This window comes from Narcine bancroftii, chromosome 10, assembly GCF_036971445.1.
Source record: "Narcine bancroftii isolate sNarBan1 chromosome 10, sNarBan1.hap1, whole genome shotgun sequence".
NCBI classification, from domain to species: domain Eukaryota; kingdom Metazoa; phylum Chordata; class Chondrichthyes; order Torpediniformes; family Narcinidae; genus Narcine; species Narcine bancroftii.
This window is the reverse complement of record NC_091478.1, coordinates 94487877-94505691: the sequence shown is the minus strand read 5'-3', so window position 1 is coordinate 94505691 and position 17815 is coordinate 94487877. Positions and strand designations below refer to the sequence as shown.

Below are 17815 nucleotides of genomic sequence, written 5' to 3'. Positions count from 1 at the left end.
TGGAATTTTAGCGCTGTGCTGTCCCTTTCCAAGTTGGTGTCACTTGATTTATACATGTCAACTTTTTTTTTTGCTGTTAAATTTTACTTTCTTGTCATGTTGTGCTCTGGATTTCCTTATCTTGAGAATTATTTCTAATTTTTTAAATTTTGTAGACCATTGTATAATTGTACTGTTTTATTGGTTATACTGTAAAATATCAATAAAATATTTTTAAAAGAAAATGCTTCCAATTACACATGTTGTAGGAAAATCTTTATCCGCACAAGATTAATGTTGATTCAAAGTGCTTTTTACAGCTTCTTGCTTACTTTTTTAAAATGGCTCCGTGTTAGATCATTTGTTCTCTAAATTTCCTAGACAATTCAATGTACCTAATTTCTGGTAAAGATATCTGGACCCATTTTATTTCTTTAATGTGTGTAAAATCTGAAATGTAATTATTTGCTTTAGTAATTTTTTGATTCTCTCTAATTGAGTTATTGAGAGAACAATGTTTAAATGTTTCCATCTGTCTTCAGTGAAACCCAAGAAAGAGGAGACGCCAAGGGAGAAGGAACGTGAAGAGAAACGAAAACGTGAGATTCCGCCACAGCCACAAAAGACCTCTGCACCAAAACCAGCCCAGATCAGCAAACCGCCACAGCTTGTTTACAGTGCACACAAAGAGATCAAACTGACCCTGTTAAACAAGGTACAAAACATACCAAATGGGTTTTTAATTTTCCTTTTTTTTTCCGTACTATTTTATTGATGGAAAAATTTAACTGAAAAGTTGCTGTTAGAGCAAGTCCAGGCCAAAGAGCATGCTTCCAGAAATAGGGGAACCCATTTAAGACCGAGCTGGGAAACGATCTATGGTCTTGCAGTTGAGTATTTTTGGTACTCTTTGGCATGGAAAGCTACGGAATGACTGTGATGGTGAGAACTAGTTCAGATGGTTCAAGAAGTAACAAGTCTGGACACAGTTTACTTACAAATAATTATCTTTATTTACCCATGGGGGAATTCACAATAGGGAACACTCTCACACGCAGACAAAGCAACTCCATACAACTTGTGTGCATCTGACGCAGATAAATCACCGACAATCTCAGCTTCTAACAAATCACTGTTAATCACAATTCCAAATGCAAAGGGTTAAACAAACGATACCCACAACTCCTCGGGCACTAGCAGGCATGGCACCACTATTAACTAAAAGGTACAATTGACTATTATAACAAGTGAGATGCTTTAGTCTCCCTCAAGTATGCACCACAATAGCCCCCCCACCCTTTACCGGCTTAGTCCTTGCAATTAGTCCTCCAGCACCACCCATGGCTTGCAAGCTGGAGTGGATCTTGGGTTTGTTCGAAGGGAAAATAAAAAGAGTTGCTCCCTATGGTAGGCTTTATGCTGCAGTCACCTTTGGGTGATATAACCCAATTGGCAGGTGAGGTGACTTCTGACCAGGTTCCAGCCAGAGAGGTCGGGTGACCCTCCATATAACAATGACCTCCTAGTGAATATTTACAGCTAAGGTAAGTGGATTTCAAATAACAGAGTTGTTGGGAATAGGAAGGAAATTGGATCAACCATGAAGTATCCTAAACCTGCAGGACAGCTATTCTGTACCTCCTAGTGAATATTTACAGCTAAGGTAAGTGGATTTCAAACAACTGAGAGTTATTGGGAATAGGAAGAAAATTGGATCAACCATGAAGTGTCCTAAACCTGCAGAACAGCTATTCTGTAGCTGCGAACATCACTGTGAACATTTTCTCAACTGTCTCCAATTAAAAGTTATATTCCCTCAAATTGGATATGGTAGAAATAACAAAGGAATTTTACTCGTGCCTTGTATGCGCGATGCCCCTGGTGTTATATACTCTGTTTTCTTGTGGATCATTTAATTCAGCATTGGTGCTTGGAGGTATCCAGAGTTTAATTCACTGAACCACAATCTTCCCTTCGTATGGGCAGCAATTTATCAGCAAGGTTTGGGGTGGAGGGGGGTGGTGGGTGTGGGTATGTGAGTGTATGTGTGTGAGTGTGTGTGTGTGTTAGTGAGTGAGTGTGTGTGAGTTGCTTGCTTCTGTCATGAAAAGAGTGCTGGAATTTGATCTTTTGTGTCTATTCCAGCCTGCTGACAAGGGTACTCGGAAACGGTATGAACCTTCTGATAAAGAGAGGCCATCCTCTCCACCTTCCAAACGGGTCGCCCTGTCTCCGGAAAGAGGTTTGTATTTAGATATTAACAGGCTACATAGGATAAGCAGTGGAAGTTTCCAGCAACTAAATATGTACATTGTGGTAGTACAGCAGTGGTGAGTTACAAAGCAACAGAATCAATCTAGGATCTGACAGTCGAGTCAAGTCCATTCTCAGGATGCCCAACTTGTGGCAGAATAACCACTCATATCTGTTTAAATGAATGCCCCAAGAAGCATCTCAATGTACAACACTGGCTTTGTCCTTTGGCTTTCACCTCTCACTCCCCTGGCCCCAACTTTTGTGAGACTTAACATCAATCACTTCATCTCAAACTAGCTATTCGGAAGGAGCAGCAGTGCAGAGATTTTGAACTTATAGTGAGGGTAAAATGTGTGTTTTCTGGTACTCATCTCGAGTGATGATTTTTCTTTCTAATGCCTGTCTCTCTGATTCAGGACATCGTGACCGGAAGCCATTTGGTAGGGCACCATCACCAAAGGGTGATCGTCAGAGTACTCGAGTGCCACCGATGGTGAGATCATCGCCCGCCCAAGTAGACAGGTAGGTGCACAGTGAATTAACCTGGTATAGCATGGCTAGGTTTACCACAAAAAAGCTTTGGGCTCTGACGGAAAGAGGTGAAGGTATGTGAGGGTAATTAGTAGGGACAAGATCTCCATCACCATCGCACAATTAGTTCACAGCTTCTTAAAAAAATACCTTCCCAGTGCTTCTGAAATGACAGCGGCTATGTACAGGTGTACTTGCAATATTGTGATTGCTGCATTATATGAAACAAGGAATGTAAGAGCCAGTTAAATAAGAAAATCTGCAAATGCTGGGATCGAGTTCAATACACAAAGGTAGTGAAGAAACTCAGCGGGTCACTCAGCACGCATAGGAAATAAATGGCCGGAATCCGAGCAAGTGTTATCAAACTGACCACATCTTAAATGCACCTGAATTTTTAAAGTGCAGTACATTAGGGGGAAAAAAAGAGGTAAATGGGAAGAAAAGATGAGAAAGGAGCACATTTGGTGCAGTATGTGAAATGAAGCTGTAACTAGTTATTTATTTCCTAATATTTTTCACCAGTTAGAGGATTGGTACAAAACCTGGGAGTATTGGAGACCACCAACTTGAGAAGTTTTGAATCAGATGCTTCCTCCCACTGTGCTGCCTATGTGTTTGCATTTGATTTGTAGTGCTTGGGTTTTGTTTAGAGATCCTGGCTCTGGATTCCAGCCTTAACCAGTGCAGGTGAACATCCAACCAGTTAACGATTGAGCATCCAGAACACTTTACCCCACTGGCACCCCCTTGAGTGGAGCTCACAGAAATAAAAGATGGCAGTGTCCATTCAACCCTTTATAAAACAACAAACAACTACCTCAGACTACCTGACCCAGTCCTCCCAACAGCTACCATAGACCACCCCAAATCCCCTCACCATGGCCAGATCCCCCTCCCCCCCCAATACAACCACTTCAGACCACCCTGACCTTTTTCATAAATCTGATTTGGCCCTGCCCAACTGTTCCTTGTTTTATCGGTGCCCTATTGACACTTGCTGAATGATAGATTCTTTACCCCTCAGTGGCAAAAAGTATGGCTGTTCTTGTAACAGTCAGGCATCTAAGGCATTTCTGTGTTTGAAGGGGAAAATCTGGGTGCAGTTCCTTAGTAGCTATCATGTTGTAATGTTTATGGAAAGGAAAGGCTGTGTAATTTTGGAATTTGATAAACTGGAAGCCATAAGCTGCAAAACCACAACTGAGCCACCGATGTTCTTGCCTCTGTTCTGTATGAGCCTATGAACTTGCCACCTGCCTAAATATGACTTGGGTCTTCACCATCTCAGGTTGGGCAAGAAATGTTGGGTTCAAATGTCATCTACATGCTGCAAACATTAAAAGGAAGTTTCTTGACAACTGACTGCATGTATTTTAACCTATTTTCCCCTCCTTTTTAGAAAACGGGCACCATCACCCCAATCAAAGGTCTCCAGCAAAGTGACCAGTGTGTCTTCAAGCTCCAAGTCTCACGATGTATCAGCCTCCACCACTGCTGCATCCTCCGCTAAGTCGAGTAAATCCAGCACACTATCCCGCAGAGAGGAACTGCTGAAGCAGCTGAAAGCTGTAGAGGATGCCATTGCCCGAAAACGAGCGAAAATTCCCGGCAAGGTCCAGTAGTTGTGACCCTACCCACGCAGGACTGTGGTCTTTGATTAGCGGCAGCTGTCAGTATTTCAGTGATTAAATCCGTGATTTATTTCAGGAAGCAGCCATGTTGGGGGACTCTTTGAGTACCTCACTGCCATCCTCCAAACCTTGATGACCAGTGGAGGTGATGGTTGCAGGGTAGCTGCAGATGTATCATCATGTTCCTCCACAAACTGGAAGATGCTGCAGACTGTGAACCCCGTTGCGCATTTAACACAAACTGATGTTGCAGTGGCATTCTGTTCAACTTAAGCAGTCAGTGACTGGACTTGAACTCGTGGAACCCAACCCTAGAGAAGCCACATCTTTTACACTGCTTTAGAAGTTCTTAGTGTGTGTGTGTTGTCTGAAGGACTTCCTCACATTTAAATACTGTGTTACCAGAGAGCAGGTGAATGTGCTGTCAAATGCTGATTCTCTTTCTTCCCCACCTCCACTCACCACATTCATTTTTTGGGTAAAATTGTTTCTCTGGCTTCCCAAATAAATATTCATTCTTTTATTTTATACTTTTCAGGTTTTTTTAATGTCATACACTGACCTTGTAGTTTTGTTGAATGTCTAGGAGTATTGGCACCTCCTTCACAAGATCATTTGGTTAACACGCACAGCTGAGGGATTATGGTAAAGCAGGTTTTTTTATGTGCTTATAATATCTGCTGAAGTTGAGGACAGAGTGTTTGCATTGAACGGGGAGATAAATGTTCAGGATTGACTTTTTTACATGACTTTAATAAAGGATTTACTAGTTGTAAAGATTTGGAACAGTTTTGATTAGCCAACCTAGCCTTATGATAATAGAACTGAGTCTATGTCAACACTAGTGTTTGAGAAGTGCTGCCCAAGTCTGTCATCTCTAAGAGCTGCCTCATCTCATTTTTTGCATTACAAAGAATGAGGAGGGAGGTCAGGTTGCAATAGCTCCAGAATCTGCAGCTGTGCTCCTCGCCTGGCAGCTGAAATTCAGCCGCTGACCCTTGCAACCAAGAACATTCCACAAGCTGCCTCAGACTCACCATCACCCTCTCCTAAACCTCTGACTCTCCAGCCTCCAAACCATAGGGCAGATCCAGTGGAACCTGTTGCTCAGTTGGGATGCAGGACCATTGGATGTGTCCAGCTGGCACCAGAATCTGAAGCCTGTCTGCTGGTGCCCAGCCATACAGTTCAGTGGATGTATATCCTTCCAGCATTCTCTCGTTCTATCTGTGAATCTCACTTGTCATGTTCGTTGTCTGGGGAAAACTGGGCTGTAGCTATGCCGTTTATTAGTCCGACAAAACTCTGCACTCACTGAGTACATTTCTCAATCTGAAAACCACACTCCAGCCTTCTGCCCTCCTCACCACCTAAAAACAATATTCACTTAAATTTATTGGAAAGTTCCAAAGTATGATTATTGTTGGAGAAAACGAGAAAGCCATCTTCATTCTTAAAAATTTAAGTGAACAATAAAGTCTGGAAGCCAGAGCAATATAGACTGATTAGGTTGAAGCCAGGTTTTAGGAACTCTAACCCACGACACTGTGAACTATATCTTTAATTGAAGGAGGGACATCATCCCACACACATAGAGTTAGAGTAGCAGTTAGCTGTTACAGCGGCAACGATCAGGACCGGTGTCCCACACACATAGAGTTAGAGTAGCAGTTCGCTGTTACAGCGGCAACGATCAGGACCGGTGTTCAAACCCCTCCCTGTCTGTAACGATTTTGTGCCATTTCTCTGTGTTTGCATGGGTTTCCTCCGGGTACACCGGTTTCCACCCATCCTTCAAAATGTATCAGGGTTGTGGGTCAATCAGGTGGTTCTGGCTTGTGGGCCAGAAGGGCCTGGTACTGTGCTGTGTGTCTAAATTTTTTAAAATTCAAACTTTTGATTTTTCAAGTTCAAAGCCATGCTCGGTCATTATTGTTACCCATCAATTGTCATTTATCAGACTTCATTGTTACCCATCCAATGGTTTGGGGCCAGCCATTACTAACATAAATTACCTTCACAATAAGTGCAGCCAGAGCATCTCACCAGTGGCAGAGCAAACTAATTGCCCAGGTGAGCAGCAGCATGTAAATTCTAAACACCAAATCCAGAGTAATTTTCACCTGACTTGCCTTGGGCTAAAGGTTTAATGGTGGGCTTGGGTTTTACCCTTGTGGGGTTATCCTTGTAACTACCGAGCTTGATGAGGGACGAACATTAGCGTTGCAGTAATGAATGAATGCATTGCATCTGTGCCTGCTAATAACTAAAGGTTTTCTTGTGGTTACCTGGATGAGGTTTAAGGAATTGTGGGTCTTTATTTCTGTCACCTGGCTCCTGTCTATGCAACACCGGCTAGCTCTCCTGCAACCACTCTCACTGGTGGGAGGGTACTCGGTCTAAGTACAGCATCTGGGTAACTGGACCCTACTCATCACCCACAGTGAATGCCACTGCAACGTCTGCAGAACTATCTTCATTCCACTGCCTCCACCCAATGGCCTTTTCCTCCCCACCAGTCTATCTGGTGCCCCTGTGTAACAGCCCCTCATGGGTTGCCAGGTAACAGCAAATTGCAAGTTATTCAATGCCTAACTAATAAACAACTACCTCCTGTAATGTCCCTGTTAACAGACCACTTTATATTCTTCTTACCTCCACAGGAAACAGCTCTTGGCACACAATAAGTTAAAACTATTTCCTGAAGGAGGCTCCCACTCTGCATTCTCCTCTTCACCTGAGTGTCATATTACAGGAATGTTGCAAATAGGTTAAAAAAAATTATTGCCTCACAACAGCTGCTGAGGTGATGAATGATTTGAAATGAAATAGAAATTGCCAGTGGATGTCTGAATTGCCCAAGGGTTTGTGCAGACTTTGCATCATCTGAACTCTGGCTGATGTTATTTCGTACTGGGGTTCACAGAGTGAATGCATTGGGCCTCTGAGATCACTGTACTTTGGTGGTGTCAGCAAAGGAGAGTCATCTTGGGCTACAACGTGATGCAGATCAAATGGAAAATTGTGCGAACAAAGGCAGATGGGATTTAATCGCAACATGCAAGTGATACATCTTAGAAGATCAAAAGAGGGTAGGGCCTTAGGAAATGTTAGGAAAGAGACCTTGGTGTTCAAGTCCATAGATTCATGGAAGTGTTGGCAAGGCATATGGCATGCTTATCCACCATCCAGGGCATAAAATATGAAAGAGGTATTTATAAAATTTTGCTTAGGCCGTATGTGGAGCGCTGTGTTTCGTTCTGGTCACCATACTATAGGAAGAGTGTGACTGCACTGGAGAGGATGCAGAGGGGATTCCCTGGGATGTTTAGGACATGTGTTGATAGTTTGTGCTCACTGATGCTGCTCAAGCCAGAGTTTCTCCAGCAGATGAGATGGTTTACCTGGATGTCACCTGGATTGGAATGCTGTGGTTGTAAAGAGATTGAATAAAGCAGGGTTGTGTCTTTAGAGCAGACACTGAAGGGTGACCTGATAGATGTATCCTTACTCCATTTATGTATTTCCACTGGTGGGGGTGTAATAGATAAAAGGACACAGGGCTGAGGTGAAAGGAAGGAAATTTAGCAGGGATCTGGGAATATTTTCCCCCTTGCATCACACTGCCTGAGGTGGCTGGGAGATGATTAACTATCTAGACAAACACTTCAGTGTCCAAGGCAGAGAAGGCTACAGACCAAATGGATAACTGGGAACAGTGTAGATAAATGCAATGGTTAGCATGAACATAGTTGGTGAAGATCATGTTTCTGTGCCGTATGTTTGTATACTAAGCCATTGGCTGACACGTTGTAGTCTTCCCCCACCCTCATACTGACTTTATCTCCATCACCAGATTTAATGGAAGTTGTGCAGTTCGGTGCAGAAAACACAATGCAAGAAAACCACTGCAATTATCTGCAATAGAGTTTAAATGTCTGCCCATACAACTAGTGAACTATTTCCCCACTAGAAGCAGGTGAAGTCTATCAAGTATTTTGAGGTACATAATTAATTTTTGCTTGAATTCTTTAAACTCAAGTGTTTTGAAGGTGCAACTGGAACCATCTACTGGAGGAAACAGTAGAGACTGAGCAGTCCAACTCCGAGCTGCAGCCACGGGGTTCCACCCTTGTCCTGCAGCCTGGTACCAAAAGGATGGTTTGTGCTAGTTCTTGCATTCCTGCTCAAAATGTTATAAATTTATTCTTGACGGCCTCTCGAGAGCTGCCAAAATCTACCAGCCAACGGGTAGGAGTGATAGAAGTGGGAAGTGCTAGAGCCATGGGTTCTGTCCAATGACAGGAAGGAGAATAATTAAGACAATATTTCCGCATGGTGTTAGGGACCAGAGTTGTTGGATGGGTTTCCCAATGATCTGGGCAGTCTTCAACAGTCACCACACACATAGAGATCTAAATATTGAAGAGATCCGCTCTGAAGTAAAAGCTGTGAATGAAAATTAACGGGCAGCAACGTGGCCACATTGAACCTGCAAATGGCAGGGTCTTGAATCTGCAGCCTCTGGCCAACTCAACAAATTTGCACTGAGCTACACGCAATGTCATTAGTGACATCTCTCTGTGTTCATCATTTCCTGAGAGTTTTTGGCTCATTGTAATGTCTCAGCCTTTAGGCATTATTCCCTCCCTGTTATTGGATTTTGCTCCAAAACTTGTTTAACCTTGGCATATTTTCATTTCCACACCACACTTTCAGTTTGTAACTTGATATGACTGGAATGTCTTTTGAAGTAGGGGAACTCCCATTCAGTGATGTAACTCTTGATGCTATGGATTACTCCTGCTGGCAAAGCTACAGTGTTTGAAACAGGAAGAAATTACTCGTCAAACCTGCAAAATACTTTCAAGCCTGGTGTATTGTGTTGCAGCAACACCTCAGAGTTCCAAGCCCTGATGAGCAAGGGTGCAGGTGCCTCCGTGAAGATGAATTGGTGGGTGTGGTTTCTGAAGCTCATGAAAGTAGGGAGATGGTTAGAAAAACTAGGTTTAGATAGGTTGGCACAACATCGTGGGCTGAAGTGTCTGTACTGTGATGTAATGTTCTGAACAAAACCAGGAATATCAACAAAATGGAAAAGCCTCAGTAGGTCAGGCAGCATATAACAATTACAGTATGGAAACAGGCCATCTCAGCCCCTCTAGTCCGCACCGATTTAAGTGATCTCCTCTAGTCCCACCTACCTGCTGCTCCCTGTCCATAACCCTCCAATCCCCTCACATCCATGCACTCATCCAACCTTCTCTTAAATGACAAAATTGACCCTGCTGCAACTACCTCTTCCGGAAGGTCATTCCACTCTTCTTCTCATGTTACATAAATTTTTCCCCTTTAACTTATGACCCTTTGTTCCATTCTCACCTACCCTCAAGGGGAAGAGCCTATTCACATTTACTCTATCCCCCTCATAATTTTATATACCTCTATCAAATCCCCCCCTCAACCTTCTACACTCCAATGAATAAAGACCCAGTCTATTCAATCTTTGTATTCTAGATACTGCAATCCAGGCAACATTTTAGTAAATCTTCTCTGCACCCTCTCTACCTTATTGATTCCAAATTTGGCCTCACCAATGCCTTGAACAGTCTCAACATCACCTCTCAGCTCCTATATTCTATGCTTTCATTTGTAAAGGCCAGTATACCAAAAGCCTTCTTCACCACTCTATCCACTTGAGAAATCACTTTCAAAGAATGATGCTCCCCGACACACACCTCAGTCACCTACCCTATCTCATTCTGTTTCAGGCCATCAAGATCTAGAACAATTGGAGGTCAAGCAAGTTTTTAGTTGCAGACAGAGTAAATAGTGGTGGCTGGTAGAGCAAGGCCTGGTACAGTGAGGATAAGAGAAGTGGGGTGATGGTGAAGGGTGAATGAGCACAGGGAAGCCTGCGAAAGGTGCAAATAGGCGTCCTGAGTCACCACCCTCAGCCCAACTCATCTCTCATTTGGCTGCACTGGTCAATATCATTCTCATAATTGCTTAGACTTAAAAATTTCAATTCAGAAAAGATGATAGCTATTCAGATATGGTTAGTCTTGAGGTGAGGTACTGCAGATTGGAGAAGAATGTGAATGTATGTTCACTCAGTAGTTTGAAAAGGGGTTATTCGTCATAAATTAGACAATTGTTACTGGAGCCTCGAGGACTGGGAGTTAGAATGGGGCACATGCTGGAAACCTGATCTCTATTTCTCTCCCCTCCCCCTTCTGTACTGGATTTGAAGATGAAAACCGAAGGGTTTTGTGCTGCTGACTCCATTCCATATTCAATCCTCGCTGGTGCAGACACTTCATGGGCACCTTATTCTCCTGACTGAGCAGGCTTTCCTCTGATTTCCTCCCACATTCCCAGAACGTGCAAGTACCCAGAGCCCTGGAAGTGTCATAAAGGGAATGTACAGCACATTGCACACAAGGCAGGATGGACTTTACCATAATGGAGTGTAATGAGGGTCCGTTAGGTTGATCCCTGGGAGGGTGTGTTATCCTCATGAATCTAGACTGTGTAAACACTAGAGATAAGAAGAAATGTAAAACAACTCTTCATATTTGACAAGTTTCCAGGTCCTTGCATCTCAAGCAAAGAGGCCTCTATGATAGTTCATGCAATGGTTTTAAATCTTTAAATTATTTTAATTAGACATACAGCATTGTAACAGGCCAATTCAGCCCTATGAGTCCATGCCGCCCAAATTACACCCCATTAGACTAAACCCCAGTACGTTTTGAATGTGGGAAGAAACCAGAGTCCCTGGAGAAAACACACAGACACTGGGAGAACATACAAACTCCATAAAGACAGCACGGGATTCGAACCCCGGTCTGGTCCCAATCACTGGCGTTGTGCCTCCTTTCCAAAAGTTTCTAAATACACGGGAAAGATAAGGCCATGATATAGGAGCAGAAGTAGGCCATTTGGCCCATCGAGTCCACTCCACATTCCATCGTGAGCTGATCCATTCTCCCACTCACCCCCACTCCCCTGATTTCTCACTATAATCTTTGGCTTTTTAGATATCTATCAACCATTGCCTTAAATACACCCAATAACAAGGCATGGCATCCACAGCTGCCTGTAGCAACAAATTCCAGAGATTCACCACTCTTTGGCTAAATCAGTTCCTCTGTTTTAAATGAGTCCCCTTTAATCCTGAAACTGTGGGCTCTTGTCTTTGACTCCCCTGCCATGGGAAACAACTTTGCCACATCTACTCAGTCCAGGCCTTTCAGCATTCAAAATCCCTCCATGAGGTTCCCCCCCCCCCTCCCCCTTCATTCTTCTGATCTCCAAGAGTACAGTCTAAGAGCCATCAAACACCCCTCATATGCTAATCCCTTCATTTCAGGAATCATTCTTGTAAATCTTCTCTGAATCCTATCCAATGGCAACACATTCTTTCTTCAATAAGAAACCCATAACTGTACTCTGTACACCAAGTGAAGCATCACCAGATCATTGAAGCAACAAGTGTCTTCTTCCATCCTTGGCACTGAGGGTCCAGTTACACTCGATGTAAAGTTGATTATTTTCAAGTCATTTTCTTCACAGGTCCATCATGGGATGAACCATTGGCAAGTTGACAGAGGGAAAGGTAATGGATGTGTTATGGCCTCCTTGACCAAATGCAACAGTCCCACTGCCTCTGGCCCATGACTGGTCAAAGTGGAAGCAAAATATTTGGGATGGTGATGAGTCTGAGCATTGGGAGCACACACCATCGCTGTTAAAATACTCTCCTGCCCAGCCCTGGCTTCCCAACCTCTGTGGCCGCTCCCTGCAGAGGACCTTCAGCTTTGTCCAATCCTCCAGCAACTCACCCCATGTTGGCAGCTCTCTACTGTGGTGTAACCAAGCCTGAGTGAGGAGAACCTGACTCCAGCATGTACTGTTCATTCTGCACCTCTGCAGGGTCCATTCTTCCAGTACCACATATTACATGTTAAAGAACTACATGTGGCTCATGTGACATAGTTTGGCCACCCCTGCCATACACCTCCTTAACTGCTCTACAACCTGCAAAGCAAGCTTGATGGATCTGGACCCCAAGATCTCTTTATTCCTTTGCACAGTTAGGAATCCAGTCAATAATGATGTACCTGCAAGTTCAGCCTTCCAACATGCATCATTTCACACTTATCTGGATTGAACTCTATCTGCCTTTTCTCTTGCCAACTCTGCATCCTGTCCATAATCCTGTTGTAACCAATGACAACCTTCTGCACCATCCACAATACCTCCAAAGTTTCTCATCTGCAAACTTACCCAACCCTGTACTACTTCATCCATTTATAAAAATCTCAGTCTCAGAAAAGATCTCTATGGAATACCACAAATCACTGATTGCCAGGGAGAATATGTCCATCCTCTGTTTTCTGCAGGCAAGCCAACTCCAAATGCAAATTTTTCTGCACCTCTTCAAGTTTAATGATATCCTGGGAGGAGTCATGTGATGGAGTAGTGGCCGGACGGTGAACTCCAGCCCTCTCCAGAAAAGTCAGAAAAAAACAAAGCAAAACACAAAGGCACAGAAATAAAAATCAAAGTAAAGTGAATATAAAGGTGGAAAGAAGATGGCGACGAAAAAAGAAAAGTCGAAACCAACGGTAAGAAGAGAGGAAGAGAAGACAATGGAAGATGAAGGAAAAGGCCTTACCTGTTCAAAGAGGCCCGCGGTGGAGAGAGAAACCCGCTCCCTCAGGTCGGTAGAATATGGACTACAAAAATGGCTCGCTGAGCCGAGTAAAAGTGCGCAACCGCGCATGCAAAAAAACACACCGACGGGAGGGGTGACCAGCTGGGGAGTCGTTCTCCACAGCCGGCAACGACAGCTGCAGAACACCTGCAGCACACAGAAGGCAACGAAAACAAGAAAGAAGAGAAGAAAAGGGCAACAAAGAAACAACAGATGGCCAACCCAGAGGAAGAAGAAGAGGAAGAGGAAGAGTACAGTGAAATAGAAGAAGGGGGGAAAGGCAAGATAAAGGATATACTTTCTCTTATTAAGGGATACATGGAGTCATTTAAAGAATGGCAAGCGCAGGAATTTGATGATTTAAGAAGAAGAATAAACAATACAGAAGAGAAAATGAATAAAATAGATATGACCTTATCAGAAATGGGAAAAAGAATGGACAAGGTGCAAGAACGAGAAGCAGCAGTAGAAATGGAGGTAGAGGACTTAAAAAAGAAATTAGAGGAATCTAATAAAAAAGTTAAAGAGACACAAGAACTGTTAGCTCAGAAAATAGATATAATGGAAAATTATAACAGAAGAAATAACAAAAAGATAGTGGGCCTTAAGGAAGATGAAGAAGGCAAGAATATGAGAGAGTTTATAAAAGATTGGATCCCTAGGATCCTAGGATGTCCAGAACTACAGCAAGAAATGGAAATAGAAAGGGCACATAGAGCATTGGCCTTTAAACCACAATCACAACAAAAGCCAAGATCTGTTTTAGTAAAATTCCTAAGATATACTACAAGAGAAAAGGTACTGGAGAAAACAATGGAAAAAGTAAGAGAGGGCAACAAGCCACTGGAGTACAAAGGGCAAAAAATCTTCATTTATCTAGATATAAGTTTTGAACTCCTAAAGAAGAGAAAGGAGTTCAATACAGCAAAGGCGATTTTATGGAAGAAAGGGTATAAATTTATACTAAAGCATCTAGCGGTATTGAAAATATTTATTCCAGGACAACAAAACAGACTATTCTCGGATCCAGAGGAAGCACGAAAATTTGCAGAACAATTACAAAATAGACTGAGAGATGAAGACGTGTAACGAGAGTACAAAAGACTGCAAACTAAAAAGACACAAGTTTTGAGCTCCTGAAGAGGAGGAAAGAGTTCAAAACATCGAAAACGATCTTATGGAAAAAAAAACTTCTCGGATCCAGAGGAAGCAAGGAAATTTGCAGAACAACTACAAAACAAACAGAGAGATGAAGACATGTAATAAGAGTAAAAATTACCACGATTTATATGTATGTGGGTAAAGAGGTATATGTGTGTATATGTATAATGTGCATACATGAATGTATCTGTATTTAGAGGGAAATATAGATAGTATAGACAAGAATTAATAAGGGAAGGAAAAGGAATAGAGGGAATAAGGAGGGAATTAAAAGAGTGACCTTTGTCACATATGAAAAGCGAAATCTTTTCTGGGGGGGCTGGGTGGGGGGGTATTACGGTCACTGCAAAATCAGCTGACGCTTGCGAGTGAATTCGCAAATCCAAATGGAAAGGGGAGATGTGGTTGTCCGACAAGGGATAAAGGACAACTCAGGAGGGGAAGGGGGGATTGGGGCTAAAGAAGTTTTAAATAGGAGAATAAGGAAAATGTTTGATGTTTTAGGAATGTTGTCTTATAAAGGATTCAAAACAAGAAAACAGAAATGGATAAGAAGGAAAAGTAATGATGGAGAAACGGAAAGGGAAGATAAACAAAGTATAAAATGGCTACGTTGAACTATATGGCTTTAAATATTAATGGAATACATAACCAAATTAAAAGGAAGAAACTGCTAAATTTACTGAAAAAAGAAAAAATTGATATAGCATTTGTGCAAGAAACACATTTAGCTGAATTGGAACATAAGAAATTAAAGAGAGATTGGGTAGGACATGTAACAGCAGCATCGTATAATTCAAAAGCAAGAGGAGTAGCTATATTAATTAGTAAAAATGTGCCATTTAAAATAGAAGAGGAAATAATAGATCCAGCAGGGAGATATGTAATGATAAAATGTCAGATATATTCGGAGTTTTGGAATCTACTCAATGTATATTCACCTAACGAAGAAGATCAAAAGTTTATGCAAGATATTTTGTTGAAGATAGCAGATACGCAAGGGAACATATTAATAGGAGGGGATTTCAACCTGAATTTGGATTCAAATATGGACAAAACTGGGAAAAAAATTAACAGAAAGAACAAAGTAACCAAATTTATAATTATACGATGGAAGAAATACAACTTTTGGATATATGGAGGAAACAACACCCAAAGGAAAAGGAATATTCATATTACTCGGCTAGACATAAAACATACTCAAGAATAGACCTATTTTTGTTATCAACTCGTATGCAAGATAGAGTAAAAAAAACAGAATATAAAGCTAGAATACTATCGGACCATTCACCCTTAATATTGACAATAAAGTTAGAGGACATCCCTCCAAGAATGTATAGATGGAGATTAAACCCCATGTTGCTTAAAAGGCAGGATTTTAGAGAATTTATTGAAAAACAAATTAAAATGTATTTTGAAATAAATACGGAATCAGTGGAAGATAAGTTTATACTATGGGATGCAATGAAAGCATTCATTAGAGGGCAAATAATAAGTTATGTAACCAAGATGAAGAAGGACTATAATCAGGAAACAGAGCAGTTGGAAAGGGAAATAGTAAATATAGAAAAAGAATTAGTAATGAAGGAAGATATTACTAAAAGAAGAGAATTGGCGGATAAAAAAATAAAATATGAAACACTACAAACATATAAAGTGGAGAAAAATATAATGAAGACAAAACAGAAATATTATGAACTAGGTGAAAAAACGCACAAAATCCTAGCATGGCAGCTTAAGACAGAACAAGCTAAGAAAATGGTATTGGCATCAAGGAAAAAAGACAAACAAATTACATATAATCCAAAAGAAATTAAGGAAAACTTTAGAGAATTCTATGAACAATTATACCGAACTGAAAACGAAGGGAAAGAAGGGAAAATAGATGAATTTCTGACTAAAATTGAACTACCAAAACTACAAATAGAGGAACAAAATAAATTAACAGAGCCATTTGGAATAGTAGAAATACAAGAGATAATAAAAAAATTACCAAATAATAAGACACCAGGAGAGGATGGATTCCCAATAGAATTCTACAAAACATTTAAAGACTTATTAATTCTGCCCCTCCTGGAAGTAATCAACCAGATTGATGAAACACAAAGCTTACCAGATTCATGTAAAACAGCAATAATTACAGTAATACTAAAGCAAGGGAAAGATACACTCTCACCAGCGTCATATAGACCAATATCCTTACTTAACACAGATTATAAGATAATAGCTAAACTATTAGCAAACAGATTAGCAGAGCATGTACCGAAAATGGTAAATTTAGACCAAACTGGATTTATCAAAAAAAGACGCACAACAGACAATATTTGTAAATTTATTAATTTAATTCATGCAGTAGAAGGAAATAAAGCACCTACAGTAGCAGTTGCTTCAGACGCAGAGAAGGCCTTTGACAGAGTAGAATGGAATTATTTGTTCAAAGTATTGCAAAAATTCAGTTTACCGGAGAAGTATATTAATTGGATTAAAGCATTATATAAGGGACCGTTCGCGAAAGTGACAGTAAATGGATATGTATCAAAGCAATTTAACTTAACCAGGTCAACACGGCAGGGATGCCCACTATCACCTTTATTGTTTGCGTTAGCTATAGAACCACTAGCAGAACTGATAAGAGTAGATAATAATATAAAAGGAATAAAAATAAAAGACAAGGAATATAAAATCAGTTTATTTGCAGATGATGTTATAGTGTACTTAACAGAACCAGAACTATCAATAAAAGAATTATATAAGATTTTGAAGGAATATGGAGAAGTGTCGGGTTACAAGATAAACGTAAATAAAAGTGAAGCAATGCCTATAAATAATGCGAATTTCTCAAAATTTAAGAAGGAATCACCATTTAGATGGCAAATGCAAGCAATAAGATACCTAGGTGTACAAATAAACAAAACTCTCGGCCAACTATATAAACTCAATTATTATCCACTAATGAAAAAATTACAGGACGATTTAGAGCATTGGAAAGATTTACCACTAACACTAATAGGAAGGATAAACTGTATTAAAATGAACATTTTTCCAAGGATATTATACTTATTTCAGGCATTGCCAATACAACTGACAGAGAAATTCTTCAAGGAGTTAAAGAAAATAATAAGGAAATTTTTATGGTGAGGGGGGAAACCGAGGATAGCACTAGATAAATTAACAGAATGGTATAAACAAGGAGGTTTACAACTGCCAAACTTTAAAAATTATTATAGAGCCGCACAATTAAGATACCTATCAGATTTTTATCAATCAAGGGAAAAGCCAGATTGGACGAGATTAGAATTAGATAAAATAGGGGAAAAGATACCTGAACACATATTATATAAATGGGATGAAAAATTGGTACAACAGAGAAGTTCTCCAGTATTACATCATCTCCTCAATATTTGGAAGAAGATTCATGTAGAAAGAAATAAAACAAATTATCAATTACCAAGACTAATATTAATGCAAAACAAGTTACTCCCTTTTACAATAGATAACCTTTCCTTTAGAGAATGGGAAAAAAAAGGGATTA

General features: G+C 40.9%; 1 protein-coding gene across 6 annotated transcripts in view; it reads left to right on the top strand.

Moving 5' to 3' along the window:
* The window catches only part of zc3h18 (zinc finger CCCH-type containing 18), a 169340-nt gene extending 164412 nt beyond the window's left edge, over positions 1–4928 (top strand). For all 6 annotated transcript variants that reach the window (XM_069901981.1, XM_069901980.1, XM_069901979.1 and 3 more), the window contains 4 exons: positions 522–694; positions 2125–2221; positions 2652–2757; positions 4169–4928. In XM_069901981.1, coding sequence (XP_069758082.1) covers positions 522–694; positions 2125–2221; positions 2652–2757; positions 4169–4391 — 599 coding nt within the window. In that variant the 3' untranslated portion in view covers positions 4392–4928. The remainder of the gene's footprint in view (positions 1–521; positions 695–2124; positions 2222–2651; positions 2758–4168) is intronic.
* The last annotated feature ends 12887 nt before the right edge of the window (positions 4929–17815 follow it).